At 48.1% G+C, this 11,276-nt stretch overlaps 1 protein-coding gene across 1 annotated transcript; it reads left to right on the top strand.

Moving 5' to 3' along the window:
- The first annotated feature begins 2,077 nt into the window (after nucleotides 1-2,077).
- HERPUD1 (homocysteine inducible ER protein with ubiquitin like domain 1) lies at nucleotides 2,078-9,192 on the top strand. The gene is made up of 8 exons (XM_075101957.1): nucleotides 2,078-2,323; nucleotides 3,376-3,453; nucleotides 3,533-3,607; nucleotides 4,737-4,858; nucleotides 5,213-5,335; nucleotides 5,956-6,300; nucleotides 7,461-7,566; nucleotides 8,198-9,192. Exons 1-8 carry the CDS (start codon nucleotides 2,192-2,194, stop codon nucleotides 8,363-8,365), a joined length of 1,149 nt encoding a protein of 382 aa, XP_074958058.1. The 5' UTR covers nucleotides 2,078-2,191; the 3' UTR covers nucleotides 8,366-9,192.
- The last annotated feature ends 2,084 nt before the right edge of the window (nucleotides 9,193-11,276 follow it).

The raw sequence follows: 11,276 nt of genomic DNA, 5'->3' as shown, positions 1-11,276 counted from the left end.
AGGTTGCAGCACCACAGGAACACTCATGTTGGCAGGCACCTCAGGAGGTCACTCCTCCACCCCCTGCTCAAAGCCAGGCCGGCACTGGGTTCAGATAATTTCCCTATTGCTATTTTGCCAGCAATGGCTAGGGCAGGAGATGGGCAGCAGGCATCTCAGGTGAGCTCTGCCCTCCTTGTCTGTCACAGGAGGGAGAAAGACAGGAATTTGAGCCCAAGGCGGGATCGGCGCTGTGACTACAGCTGCTCACCCAGTCCACGGGACAGTGATGGCACAGGGAGTCTCAGCCAAAGGCACACACAGAGCCTGAGAACTTGCTTTGCTCCCAGTATCTCTACAGCTTTACCATGCCTCTGCCACCCATGGGAGCCTTCTGGGTACTCTGAGCAAAGGCTGCAATCAAGAGCAGCAAAGTCACCTTGACGTTAATGGGGGACATTGGCAAGGGCAGACTTGGACACAGCATTTGTCTTTCCCTCTTCTGCGGCCGTCAGGAGCTGGGGACATGGATCACGGTCCCTGCCAGCAGAGCAAGAGCAGCAGAGAGCTCTGACGACATCTCCTTGGCTTGGGGAGGATGCAGAGCAGAGGCTGGGGAGGGAAAGCCCACCTAAGCGTTGAGCCTGTTGAGGGACAGCTGAGGGCAAGGCAGGCAGGGAGTGCAACCTCAGCTCTGAAGCAACTCCTGCTGCTGTGGTGCTTGTTGTGGGGAGGGATGCAACACAGGAATGTGCTCCACTGGTATTCTCCATCCTCTCAAGGATGTACCCTGGCAGCCACGGAGTGTTCGTCGGACCAGATGTAAGCTCATTAATGTCTTTGTGATTTTATTTTGTCGGCTCCCAAGGCAGCGATGCCCCATGGCACAGCTCTTCCCTAGGAAGCTGTGAGATGATGCATCCCCTTGGAGGGGTGTCTTTTCTGGTTGCAAAATCCGGTTCTGGCTGCAAACTCATCTGTGCTTTTGGGCAACAGGTCTGGCTGCCAGGAAATACTGAGCACCTAATGAAACACGAAGAGTCAATATGTGGTGCTGACAGATAAGACCAAATTCTCACATTTTTACAATACTGTTCTAAAATATGCTAAAACACCCTCCTGGTGCATCAGGATCGTTGCCACTGCTTTTCCCAGTGCCGGATCACATCTCAAAGGAGGATGGGTATGGGGAGGAGGACTCAGAAATTGCTGTTCTACATTTTTGTTTTTTTTTTTTTGTCGTTGTCAGTAATAATTTCTGGAATTTTCACCTTTCTCCAACACCCCTGCATGCTCCTTTTGACCCCATGCAGAAGTACGATGTGTCCTGTCCAGGAAGCCAGAAGCAAATCTGTTGAGGTAGCTATGCAGATCTGGTAAAATAACGATGGGGGGAAAAAAAAGGCGATGTTTCCCCTGGATCAGGCTGTGCGCCCAGCGTGTGTAGGACCCCACGGAGAGCTGTGCTGCTCCTGCGGGCCAAGGGGAGAGGGAAGAGTCACGTCAGGGACCCCTGAGAGCGGCGGTCCTGCAGGGGCTGGTGTGCGGCAGACGGCCCGAGCAGGCGACTGAGAGGCCGCAGTGCAGGGACCGGTTCGGGAGCGGGCGGGAGTGGGCAGGAGCGGGCAGGCGGGCCGGCTGTCTGAAGGCCAGCCGCGGCAGAGCCCCGGTAACGGGCCCCCCTCCCTGCTTGGTGCCGCAGGGGCGGCGGCGCCGGGCACGGTGAGGCCGCGGCCTGGCGGGCGGGGCGGGCTCGGGTCCCTCAGGCCCAGCACGGCCCGGGGCGGGGCAGGGGGGTCGCGCGGCCACGGTGGCCCGGTGAGGCCGCCCCGCTGCCTGCGGGCGGGCGGGCGGGAGGAGGGCGGGCAGGGCCTGGCCCCGGCGGGGAGAGCGGCTCCGGCTCCGCCGCCCCGTCATGGCCGTCAGCACCGTACAGCCCCAGCCCGCTCACGGTCGCCATGGTGACGCCGCGCCGGCCCCACCGGAGCCCCGCCCCCACAACACCGCCCAATCAGCCCCTCCGCCTCCCTCGGCGCTGCATGCGGGGCTCCCTCCCATTGGCCTACGTAGCAGCCTCCATCCCCGCTCCCACCGCGGCCAATCAGTTGCAGCCACCGCGGCCCTTGCGGCGGGGAGGGGCCGGCGGGCCCCTATAAAATTCTCGGGCCCTCTCTTCTCTCTGTTTATTGCCGATGGTCGTGCTGGGCTCATCATGGAGGAGTCGCTGATACTGCTCGTCCGTAGCCCCATGCAGCGGCACCCCGACCTTCGCCTCCGCGCCGCCCCCGCCTGGACCGTGCGCCGCCTCAAGGCCGAGCTGCGCCGCCTCGTACCCGAGGCACCGGTGAGTCTGCGACAACTTCCCCCCTGCCGCTCGAGCCCTTCCCGCCGCCACGCGCAGCCGTTGAGGCGGAGGCGGGAGCGGTGCAACCTCGCGGGGCCGCGCCGGGGTCCCGGGGCCGCCGCTCGTTCCCCCGGCCGAGCCCTGCCGTCTCTTCCCCCAGGGCATCTCGCACCCCGTCGGGGCGGGCCTGTGGCCCCTCGGGGACTTGGTTTCTGCTTCGGCCGCCGTTAAATATTAACTGACCTCCCTGGGCCCGCGTGTCCTGCGGGCGTTCGGGGCCGCAGCGGGCGAGGCCGGGGCTGGAGGTGGAGGTGGGCAGCTCCCGGCCCCCTCTGGCGGGGGTGGTTCTTTTCTGAAAGCTCTTTCCCGCTGAAGGAGTGGCGGCCCGGCCTGCGCATAGCGGGGGCACTGGGCTTGTGGAGATGGCTGACGCTGAAAATGCAGAAGTCTTGACTTCCTTTCACGGGTCTGGTGAACTGACAGCGGGGAGGCTCACAAGCGCTGTGCTGCTGTGCTCTGCAGCACCGGAGAGGCAGAGTTTTGGCAGGAGGATATGCTGCTTTGCCTCACTTCCCCGAGGAGCGAGGTGATTGCCCAGAAAAAGATTAGTGTGCTTTCACTGACTGCTGCACTGCAGCAGGAAGGCTCCAGGCAAACAGCTGCTGGGGTTCATCTGGTGGAGCATAACAGATCTATATGACACCATCTCCAGTACTGATCAGATTTGATTGTACTTCAAGCCTGTTTCTAAGAAACACAAATGTTTTTGTCCGCACTGTAAAAGAGACAGCATGTAACAAAGTTCTTTGCCAAAGGGATGCTTTATATCCTCCTGCTGATTTAGACCTCGGTGGTGACAATCTTGCACTTCAGTATTCAGTTGTTCTTATCTCATAAGCTGAGTTTAGCTGTGCGCAATTACCTGTGCACCTCAAGGCATTGGGTGCTTCCGGCTGCATGCCTCTGTCTATCCAGCTGTAAGTTGCATCAGTTAATGTTTGCATGTGCTTGGCAGAGCAAGTTGTCCTATTCTTTGTTTTCTCTCTTTAAAGCCCGAAGAGGACCAAAAGCTGATTTATTCTGGGAAGCTGCTGCTTGATCATCATTATCTGAGAGAGTTGCTGCCAAGGGTATAAATTTTTTTTAATTCTGTGCTGAAATATATAAAGAAAAGTGATATATTTTAACATGTCTTCCATTACATTTTAGCATGGGGAGTTGCATGCCCTACATTTGGTATACAACTTCAAGGCTCCTGCAAATGTGCAAGAAACCAATGCAGAGGTACTCATGCTAAGTTAACATACTACTCTGAATCCTGGGGTTGTGACTGAAAATGGGAAATACTGAATGGCTTTTTTAGAATTCACTGATACAGCAGCTTTTTCCTGCCAGTGCAATGGTAGTATTACTTTGTGATAATTTGGTTAGGAATGTGAGAACACGTTTGGATTAAGCCAAGTAAAAAATCGACTCTGCAGTTCATTGGTAGAGATTCTCATGGCATCTGTTAAGCAAGATAGAAACCAAAGTCTAACTCTAACACACAGCTCAGAGGAGAAATGCTTTCTGGTAAATTCAGTTTTATTAAGTAGAGTATGACCTGTTGTGTCCCAGGCTCTTTTGGACGGCGGCTGTGCTTGTGGGCAGAAGACGGTAGTTAGAGTGGCAGTGGTTCTGATCTGTAATTGGGATGTGGGGAAGGAAGGTGGCTGTTTGCTGAAGATGTTTTAACTGCTCTCATTAATGACTCAGCCTGTAGAGAGGAAGCCAAGGATGATGCTTAGTCCTTGAACAGAGTACTTACTGGTTTTGGCCACTTGCATTGAAGACCAGTTTTTGCTTTCAAGTGGACATGCTATTGTATCTAGAGGTGTTTATATTGCCTGTTATAGGCAACTGGAGCTTATCCTGCTTATGTCTGGTGTTTGTAATATGTGAGCCAGCTTTGCTCTCAATATTGTATTGATGCATCACAACAGAGCAGCTCTTGATTTCTGGCTGTGCATGGCAGTTTTTGTATGCAAGTACAAACTCCTCATAGCCAAGGAGTCAGATTGTCTTGTGTGGTCCCTCTTTCTTCCAATTACATTTTTATGATCCGATGGACCTGACTGTATGTGGGGAAAAAAGCTAAAATACAGTGTAGATCTGGTGAAAGTGAAGAGTAATATCGAGTTATTCTTACATGCCATTTACTTTTTGAGCTTTAAAATACTGATGGAGGTGCTGGTCGCATGATGCCAAGAGCTGTGTTAGTACTGTGGCAGCGCCTAGAGGTACTGTGCAGGACAAAGTGCATGAACTGTGTAGCAGTTATAAAAGAAGAGCCTGTTCAGTGTGGTGTAATCTTTTTGCGTAAGGCTTGTGTAGAGTACTGAGTAAACCTTGCTAACTGCTTTGCTGTCCCTAGGTTAAAGCTGATCAGCTGAAGTTATTGTCAGAAGCTAGTCAAGAACCATTGGTATCTTCCTCAAATGGTGAAAGACTGAGATGCTCTTCTGGTGGCCAATCTTCAGCAGAAGCCAATAACAGGTAAATAAAATTATGTTAATCACTAAGATTTTTAAAATGTTGGCTTTGTGTTGGATGCCAGCCCCTTATGCCACACATGCTGTCTTAAACCCACAGAATGTGGGCCAAAGATGGTGAGGATGCATATAAAAGCTTTAGTGGAAAGAAGCTAAAGGAAAATGTGCTGCTTTTAGTGGAAGAGTCCCTTATTCATATAAACATTAATTATTTAAAGAGAGGTCCTTAATACTCTAGAAGGAAGAATTTTGCATTTGGATGCACAAAATGACAGAAGCTATTTATGTTGTCCTGTAACAGATGACTTTTGCAGTTTGTCCAGTATTTGCTAATGAACGTCTTGAAATTTTGACCTAGGCTTGAAACAACTCTGCATCCCTTCCAAAGCGTGGCTCCTGGCTTCTCTGCTTATACAGCCTACAGCATGCTTCAGATGTCCTGGTTTCAGCAGATTTATGCAAGACAGTATTACATGCAATAGTAAGTTTTCTGTCTAAAGCTACCAGTAGAAACGATAATACAAGAAAAGAGAAAGCTTCTGGCAGTTCTTCCTCTTCTGATGTAGTATGATTGGAAGACTTTGTAACTTGTGCTGAATGGTGTGGGAATGTACCTCTAGCTGTGCTGGGGTGCTTGGTTTACTCTTTAGGCCAGTGCTTTTGAATCTTGCAAATTGCAGATCTCTGACTCTTTTTGATTGGGAGAGCTGGTGTCTGTAGGGTAAATGTAATCCTGCTGATGAGCCTTAGCTTCTCACTGTTTTTTTTAACTGCTTAGGTAGCACACAGAGCACTGGCTGGAAATCAGTGACAAAGGTAAAGCTGCAGCAGCCTTCTAGACTACTTGTAGATTGCGCTAAAGAATTTTTTGTCAAGTATGCAAATTATTGTTCATAAAGTGGAAGGTGCCTGTTTTGTCTTGCTGAAGTCACTATGCAACTTGTCATGGGTAGCACAAAAACTTGTTTTTAATGCTTCTGTAGCCTCTAAACTTGCATGTGATCTGACCCTATACTTAAAGGTGGACAGATTTTTGGTTCCTCTGTCAAGTGTGAAAGGATTCGACTAAGCTTTATTCTGTACTTTGTTCTCTGATTTCAGCTTGGCTTCTACTGCTGCATCTGCTGACTCTTCCCATACACAACATTCTCAAGAGATACAGGTGGCACCGGTGACACCCCCAGCTCCTCTCCCAGACCCATTTCCTGCACAAAATCAGCCTGGAAACCAAAATGCTGCTGGCCAGGTTAACGCAGTGGCCAACCAGAACTTGCAGATGAATGCCCAAAGGGGTCCCCTCATGGAAGAAGAGGAGGGTGGCAATCGGGATTGGTTGGACTGGCTCTACTCAGCAACACTGTTCTATGTTTTTGTCAACATCATCTATTTCTACTCCAGTGTCAGCAGATTCCTCCTGGTTATGGGTGGCACTGTTCTGATGTATCTGTAAGTATGTGTTATTAACATCTACTGTTGTACTTCAGTGAAACATTTCTGAATACAAGCTCTGTGCTGGGGTCAGCTTTCTGGCAGTTGTGCTTCATAGGACTCTTGTACCTGGAAAGGATGAATCAGCCCTCTATCCTGGCACAATTTGGGATTTAATATAAGTATAGCCTATGCCTGGATTAAATGAAGAACAGGTGATCTTACCTGGTTTTTGTACTAATGCTTCTGGTGAGGCTGGCTTTCTTCTTAGAAGACTACTTGAAACTGAAGTAGCTCTTGGTGTAAAGCCCCAGCAGCCTGGTAGTGTAAAGGAGACATGTAGGTTCAGTGAAGTAAATAAGTGCTTATAGGGGAATAAAGTGTTTTAAGTCTGGAGAGAGGACGTTGCTCCTGCTGAGTCATGTACCCCTGTGGCCTTTTCTGCTTTGCATTGCCTCTGGAGAGTAGAGCTAGACTGCAGTGTCCTGAAATCTAAGTCTTAGGGCTGTCAGTTGACATGCTTGGGATGTCTTGTCTGAGAAGGATAATCTGCCCCCTTAAACTCTTTGAGCACCAGTGAAACAAGTGATATAGGCTTCTGAATTCCTGTTGGTGGGTCTAGAGTTGAAGCTGGACGAGGTCAAATGATCAGCTCTTCTCTGTACACTTGGAGAGTGAAGGTTAATAATGGTTTCAATAACAGTCCTTGAATTTTACTATTGATAATTCTAAAGTGTAACTTTGAACAGCTTATATTGTGGGTTACAAAGAAGGTCTGTACCTTTACAGCACCTGCACTAAGGAGGTCTATGTGGCCTGTTACCTTTTGGTAAGGTAGGGCTCTGTTTTCCATGTTCTCTGTGCCCTTTTCTAGTGAGTACAGAGTTACCCAGGGTGTATGTAACATGGTAAACAAGCTGGCTGGCTGTACCTCTAGCAGTGTGCTCCAGCAGGCTGATCCCTGATTATAAGTAGATACAAACCTGGATGTAGTGCTGCTTACTTTGTATGCAAGCAGATGCTCAGTCTTCCCCTCCTACCTCATGATTTGCTGACAGGAGGCTTTGAAAGTACTTACTGGGCAGCTCTGAGCAGCCTGATGCTACTTGAACTGTATTGGTGTAACAGGAAGAAGTAATATTTAGTTGATATTAATAAAAATCTGTTGGTTTCCCCAGGCATCATGTTGGATGGCTTCCGTTTAGACGAAGACCAGTTCAGCCTGTCCCAGGCAATGTTCCTCCTCAAGCTGCTATCAACCAGGACCAGAACAATAACTTACAGGTATTGTCTTGGTATTTTTTTAAATGATGAGCATGAAACCCTGTGAAGTTTAATTCCAGTTTACTAATTACAGGTAGCAGCAAAAACTTCTCTCAAAACTTCTGTCAGAAGTTATTCCTCCATGGAAGACAACTGCCAGCCTCAGTCCTCCTTTGGTGTTGCTAACTCCTCTGTTCTACAAAATATTTCAGGCTGAATGTTATCCTTTAGTTGCTTCTGTCCCTTAGGATACTGCAATGGAGAGAATCACAGGCTGAGCAGGTTCTGTAACTGAAGACAGGGTTTAGACTAGTACCTCAGTGGTAGGATTTGAGTATAGAAGCAACCTGAGTCTTGCATTTTCCAGCTGACACTTCTGGTTGATGTCCCTCGGAGTTAATTAGCTGTAAGTGCATATGTAGTTCGCCTGATCTGGTGCTTCACGTCTGTCCTAGGCAGTGTGCTTGGACACACAGCATGAGTTAACCAGTAACAGCAGCTTAGGTGTGTTTGACTTTGTGGTTGTCTGGGGACTCTTGCAAGCTTTTTTGTGTTCTGACAATGACATTTGGGTAACAAACATGCTGTTTGACACCTGATTCTTCTCACTTCTGCAATGATCTCACTTACCAAATAGCCTTTATTTTGGCAGGGAGGAGATGCAGGTGGAGCAGATGAGTTGGAGGCATCCCCTGATGAGGGACAAATTTTACAAGAACTGCAGCAGGCCACCCCTTCATTTATGAGCACAGCGTGGGTTTTTTTCAAGACTTTCTTTGCATCCCTCCTTCCAGAAGGGCCCAGAGTGATCCGCAACTGACTTGTCACCATTCAATTGTCTGAAACTGCAATGGGATTTAGTCTGAGTGAATTGGATACCAACTCCAAACCAGGAGTGAAAGTGGATGGCACTTCTCTGGCTTTCACTGACCAAGCAAACAAAGCTGCAAGAAGCCTTAAGTCATTACAGCCTAGAGACTAAGATGCTTGCCTTCATTACAAAGAACTTTGTTCTGCAGAATTTATTAGGTACTTGTGTAGAGGCTTGGCATTGTGTACTTGTGCACTAAATGCACAGGCTCTAAGCAGGTGTGCAGAAATGTTAGAGAAGCAAATTGCTGCTTCTGTGCAATGTGATTCCTGTTGGAATGTTTCAAATGCTATTTAAATTACACTGAGTGTAGGATCTCAAATTCCTAGATATGCATTAGCAGACTTTTCCTAAAAATCTATTGTTAAATTGCTTCAACAATAGTTTAAATTTTCTGTGTAAATATTTTCCTATGAAGGATGTACAGTGCAATTTCCTTATTGGACAAAGTGGAGGGGTTACAATAAGGTATTACTTAACTCAGTGGAGTTGCAGGCTAAACTTAATGTTGACAAATCTAGATACTTTAAACTCAAAGCTTAATTTCCCCCTTCCCAAATCATGGGAGAAGAGTAAGCATGTTCAGCTCTATCTAGCAAGAACTTATGTAAGATGTAAACTTCACTGCTTTGGGATGCAAAGTTAAAGCAGTCTAATATCTGTATTCAACTCTGTTCTCACTCCACAGCAACTCTTGTGTTACTTCATTGTGTTCCCTTTAATTTCTGGTATGTTTAAGGACTTTGCAATAAAACTTGCAGGCATTTTTATCCATACTTGCATACACTGTACAGCAACTGGAGGACTACCTGTGCAGGTAGCACAGGGTGTGTTCTCAACTTTTTTTATTGAAAAACCATTATAAATGAGCAGGGACGTGAGAGGAAAAGAGGCTTGCAGAGCCTTAAATGTGGCTCCTTTAAGTGTATTCTTCAGCAACCTTTAGTATTTAAAGTGTCTTGGAGAGCTTGTAGCTTGTATTTGCTCACTGAAGGCTGCTGGATGTATTGAAGCAGGTAATTCTGCAGGTATTTGTGGGGTTTGGAGTTTAATGCCGTGAGCCTGGTGTGTGACTCCTTATTGATTTGCCGTGTGTTATCTTGGCTAAGGGATTCAACCTGGCCTGAACTGTGCTGTGTCTGGGGAGGACAGCTGCTCATGAAACTTGCAGTGCTTTTACTCAGTCTTACCTGTAGTTGGCAGAACTGTTTAGGGGTGTCTTGTTGGGACTAATGTGTGAGTTGATACAAGCAGTTGTAAGAGCTTCAGTGGTAATGCATGATCCTGCCACTTCAGATCAGACTGTTAAATATGTTTTTTGGTGTTACCTGTGGCAACAAGGTTAATTTTAGTGATGTGTGGTTCTGGGCTTTGAACAACTGTTTCCTTTCCAAGCACCTTACCACGTAGTTTTTCTGCCAAATTGTCAATTTGCTGGAGACTTGGGGAGGATGGGTAGGGCAAAGTGGTAAAATTTAGCAATGAAGTATTTAAATACTTAGAATGAAGTAATTGGAGAGGAGGTGATATTTGCTACAGAATATACCCATTCTGCATAAGCCTTTGAGGATGTTCTCGCAGGTAGTGTCCCCTCTCTTTTGTCCCACTGGTGGTAAGTCTGCCTGTGATCAGCACTGCATTTTGTGGATGATGGATTTTTTTTTTCCCCGGGGTGTATCTCATGACTTGGGTGTCTCAGCAGTGTGCCTAAAACAAGCGCCTGGGCCTAGCCTTGGGAGGAGAGGGTATTTCCTGGGAGCCAGAAATAAACTGTTTTGATACTTGTTTAGGCAAAAAGCCCCAAGTGCTGGATTACTTATGAAACAGCTCATCTGAGAAGTTACCACTGACAGCAAAACATCTGTTGTTGTCTTAAGGTTTTTTGCCACTCCCAGAAGTAGGCAGACTGGTTTAAAATTAGCTGGAAAACTAATTAAGCATAGCTAATGTCACTGGAGGGATGTAGTGAGGCTCCTGGGCCTTGGAGAATGTTTCCTTAATGGCTTAGTGAAATGCATAGCTCTTTGCCATCAAGGTGGAGGGGAGCTGTGTCTGCAGCAGAGGACACTGGGCAAATAATGGGAAAGCAGATACTGTGTAATTCTGCAGAGACAGCTGCCAGCACTGCATCTAGGCAGGAACAGCTGGAAACAAGGGAGTGGTGCTTGGCTGAGGGCTTGGAGCCCTGGTCACTCTGGCTGAGCCAGCCTGGTGTTATGTGGAGTTGAGAGGGTGGTGTGGCCCAACTTCTGATACTGATCCCTCACCAATGAAGGCCTTATCTGTTGTGGTAGCACCAGCACTGCTCTGGGGGAGATGGCCAGAAGCAAGTGGGGATGGCTGAGGTGTGGGAGCAGTGGAAGGAAGGAGGAAGCCTGGAAAAAGGGCAATATAAACAGATTTGTAAATAGGGTGAGGAAGGGGATATAGCCTGTGTGCCAGCTGTGGGTGAGACAGCATAGGTTCATGGAATGGTTTGGGTTGTAAGGGACCTTTAGTGGCTATTGAGTCCAACCCCCCTGCAGTGAGCAGGGACATCTTCAACAAGATCATGTTGTTCAGAGCCCTGTCCAACCTGATGTTGAATGGTTCTAGGGATGGGGTTTCCACTAGCTCTCTGGGCAACCTGTGCCAGCACTTCACCACCCTCATTGTAAAAAAAAAAAAAAATATCTTCCTTATATGCAGCCTAAATATACCCTCCTTTAGTTTAAAACCACTGCCCCTCATACTCTCACAGCAGGCCTTGCTGAAGAGATTGTCCCCATCCTTCCCATAGTCCCCCTTTAAGTACTGAAAGGCTGCAATAAGGTCTCCCTGCAGCCTTCTCTTCTCCAGGATGAACAACCCCAACTCTCTC

This window comes from Phalacrocorax aristotelis, chromosome 8 (assembly GCF_949628215.1).
Source record: "Phalacrocorax aristotelis chromosome 8, bGulAri2.1, whole genome shotgun sequence".
In the NCBI taxonomy this organism is placed as follows: domain Eukaryota; kingdom Metazoa; phylum Chordata; class Aves; order Suliformes; family Phalacrocoracidae; genus Phalacrocorax; species Phalacrocorax aristotelis.
The sequence above is the reverse complement of the archived record's forward strand: the minus strand, read 5'-3'. Positions and strand labels throughout refer to the sequence as shown.

Coding starts and splice junctions, on each gene's coding strand:
- HERPUD1 (XM_075101957.1), top strand. CDS start 2,192: ATGGAGGAGTCGCTGATACTGCTCGTCCGTAGCCCCATGCAGCGGCAC. Junction 3,608..4,736: donor TGCAAGAAACCAATGCAGAG/GTACTCATGCTA, acceptor TGCTGTCCCTAG/GTTAAAGCTGATCAGCTGAA. Junction 5,336..5,955: donor AGACAGTATTACATGCAATA/GTAAGTTTTCTG, acceptor CTCTGATTTCAG/CTTGGCTTCTACTGCTGCAT.